The sequence below is a fragment of the Humulus lupulus genome, chromosome 9 (assembly GCF_963169125.1).
Source record: "Humulus lupulus chromosome 9, drHumLupu1.1, whole genome shotgun sequence".
Classification (NCBI taxonomy): domain Eukaryota; kingdom Viridiplantae; phylum Streptophyta; class Magnoliopsida; order Rosales; family Cannabaceae; genus Humulus; species Humulus lupulus.
Window position 1 is genome coordinate 23,561,585 of NC_084801.1, and position 3,007 is coordinate 23,564,591.

The 3,007-nt window shown below is 28.5% G+C and overlaps 1 protein-coding gene across 1 annotated transcript; it reads right to left on the reverse strand.

Moving 5' to 3' along the window:
• Positions 1-2,126: 2,126 nt before the first annotated feature.
• Positions 2,127-3,007, reverse strand: LOC133801159 (putative germin-like protein 2-1). Its single transcript, XM_062239315.1, has 2 exons — positions 2,863-3,007; positions 2,127-2,670 (listed from the first exon to the last, which is right to left on the reverse strand). The coding sequence occupies exons 1-2, from the start codon at positions 2,975-2,977 to the stop codon at positions 2,135-2,137; spliced, it is 651 nt and encodes a 216-aa protein (XP_062095299.1). The 5' UTR covers positions 2,978-3,007; the 3' UTR covers positions 2,127-2,134.

A 3,007-nucleotide genomic window follows, 5' to 3' on the forward strand; every position in this document is an offset into this window, starting at 1 on the left:
GGGCCTCTATCAGACACTATCGGACATTTCGAAAAAAACTCAAGGAACAAAAAAAATACGCAGATTTTCACAAAACACGATTTTCACCCAAAAAACAGCAAAAAATACCAACAAACTACAGATCCAACATATAAACAGAATTCTAAATCATAAAAACAACCAAAAACAACAAGAATCAAAGAAAATCACTTACCCATGTGTATCTTTCTTGCAAGATTTTAGAGAGGAAATGTATGTGATTTTGTTATGAGAGGGGTATTTTTGGTATTAAATGAAAGATGAACATTTGTATCATATGGTGGTTAACTTTGGTTCAAATTTTAATTATTAAGCTAATGTAAGCATGATTTATCAAATTTCCCTATATATATATAAATGATTCTGTCTCACTGTTGTCTTTCTATTTTCTATTTTCTACTCTTTAGTTTTTTTGTTTTGTCTTTTTCTCTCAATTCTTAATTAGGATTTAGACGTAGTAAATAATATAATAATAAAATTAACAATAATTACAGTTATTATCTTCAATAAAGTAGATTAATTTATTTTTATTTAAAATAAATGTATTTATTAATATTAAAATAAATATTTATACAAATTATATGCGTTGAAATATGCAGTTAATTTAAATTAATATATATTAATAATTATATATTACAATATACAATTAAAGATAATCACAATATTATTATTCTTTGAATATTTTTATATTAAATTTATAAATCTTTATTACAGTTATGTTAATTGAAATTATATTTTTTTAAAATGTTAGTTACAAAATATATTTCTTAATTTCTAGTTTTAGAAACTTTTGTTACGAAAATGATTTTTTTAGTTACAAAGTAGTCTATAATTTATTTTGTTGACAAAACACATTTTTCCTTACTGACTTTTTTCATAAATTGTTCACAAAAACGTAATAATTATTTACTAAAATATAACATATGTTTACTGTTGTGGTCAAATTTGGTAACTGTGATTTATAATATAATAGCATTAGTTATTGGTTTAATAATTGTGTGTTACAATGTAGTTGTTGATAGTCACAATATTATTATTTGAGTATTCTTAGATTTGATTTGTAACTCTTTGTTACAATTATTTTGATGTTAAAATAATAAATGATTTTTGTAAATGTTAGTTATAGAAATATACTTTTTAGTTATAAAACTAGTTTTGTAAATTTGTCAGAAAAATAAATTTACTTAGTTAAGAATTTGTCTATAACTTTTGTTTACAAAAAAACATTTTTATAACTGATTTTTGTAACATATGTTTATAAAAATGTATTTTTATAATTGAATTTTGGAACAAATGTTTACAAAAATGTAACATATATTTACAAATTTGTAACAGATGTTTACAAGTTTGTAAATGTTGTTCACAAAAACACTACATTTTACCAGTTTTTATTGACGGTTTTGCCACTTCGCATGTAACATTTTTTTCCCTTTGTGCTTTTGTACAAAAACTCAATATTTTTGTAATGAAGCATATTTTTCATATATATTTTTAAATTTTAGTGTATTTTTGTAAATTTCCCTAACATTTATAAAATTAAGGACCCAAAACTTATATTTTGTCAAAGTCAACCTCATCATTAGGTCTTGATCAAATTTAATTTTTTTGTTTATATAAAAAGAACAATTGATGAAAATGAACTATTTTTAAGTTATTTTAGACTCTGGCCTAGTTTTGATAATTTTTTGCAAAATAACATATGTCTAAAATTTCAACCCGCTGTTTAAAAAATTTCGAGCAGTTGTATGAAAAATTTCGACCAGCTATCTGGAATATCGAGAGCCATTTTGCAAAAAATTATCAAAACTAAGTCAGAATACAAAATCACTTCAAAAAATAGGCTATTTTGGCAAGTAATATGCATTTACGGATTCTGAGTCTAAAATACAAAAGAAACAACATAAAATTTGCCATCTTTCACAAGAAATAAACCAAACCTTAACAAGAGGAAATGCAATAGCAAATTGATGGCTATGTTAAATTAAAAGAAAACACACATGATCTCGAGCATCTTAAACATCAAACGGATACACAATAATTTTTCTAAGTACTGATTTCAACCTCTTAGAATCTAAAAGTGATGATGCCAAACGAGCCCTATGTGGCTATGTTCCATTTAAAACTTAGATTGAAGATTTAAAACCACGCTCTTGTCCAGTTGGAAAGCCTTGGCAAGAATATCAGCCGGGATGTCAGGCTTGGATCCAAACACTGCATTGGCAATGGTAATAACCCCAGCATTTTGGCTACTCAGAGCTGCAATGGCTATTGTATTGCCATAAGCAACGTTTCTCTGGAAATGAATGAGCCCAACTGGGAACACAAACACATCACCCTTTTGAAGAATTTTTGTAATGAGACGGTTGTCCGGGTTAGATGTGACAAAGCCCACTTCTAGGCTGCCTTCTATTACAGTCAAAATCTCACTACCTCTAGGATGTGTGTGTGGTGGGTTAATTCCCATTGGGGCATAGTCAATTCGAGCTAGGGAAATTCCAAGTGTGTTGAGGCCTGGAATTTGGGTTACACCAACTGGAGTCACTCTAGAACCAACTGCGTTTGATGTGTTTCCTGGTTTCTGAAGCCCACTGAAGAAGAAGTCTTGGGCCTGGACCACCTTTGGATCCTTGCATGCAAACCCATTCACTGGAACTGCCATGATTGATTTATTAGTGAATAAACGCAAGAAAAATGAAAGGAGGACGTAGATTCTTTATATCACGATGACAATACAGGATACAAGAAAAACTTAAATATATTTACAATATATTAATTGCCTTTTTATTATTAGTTGAGACACCAAAATTTGGTACGGAATTTCAAATGCTTTAATTAGATATGTACCTGGAGAGTTAGAGTCCGCAACGCAGAAATCCTGAAGAGAACTAGGGTCAGATGCCAAGGCAATGGAAGAAACAATGGCGAACAATGCTAACAATAGCAACACTTGAGAGCCCATTTGGTGAGATATTTCAATTGTATATATATA

Coding starts and splice junctions, on each gene's coding strand:
- LOC133801159 (XM_062239315.1), bottom strand. CDS start 2,977: ATGGGCTCTCAAGTGTTGCTATTGTTAGCATTGTTCGCCATTGTTTCT. Junction 2,671..2,862: donor TGCGGACTCTAACTCTCCAG/GTACATATCTAA, acceptor CAATCATGGCAG/TTCCAGTGAATGGGTTTGCA.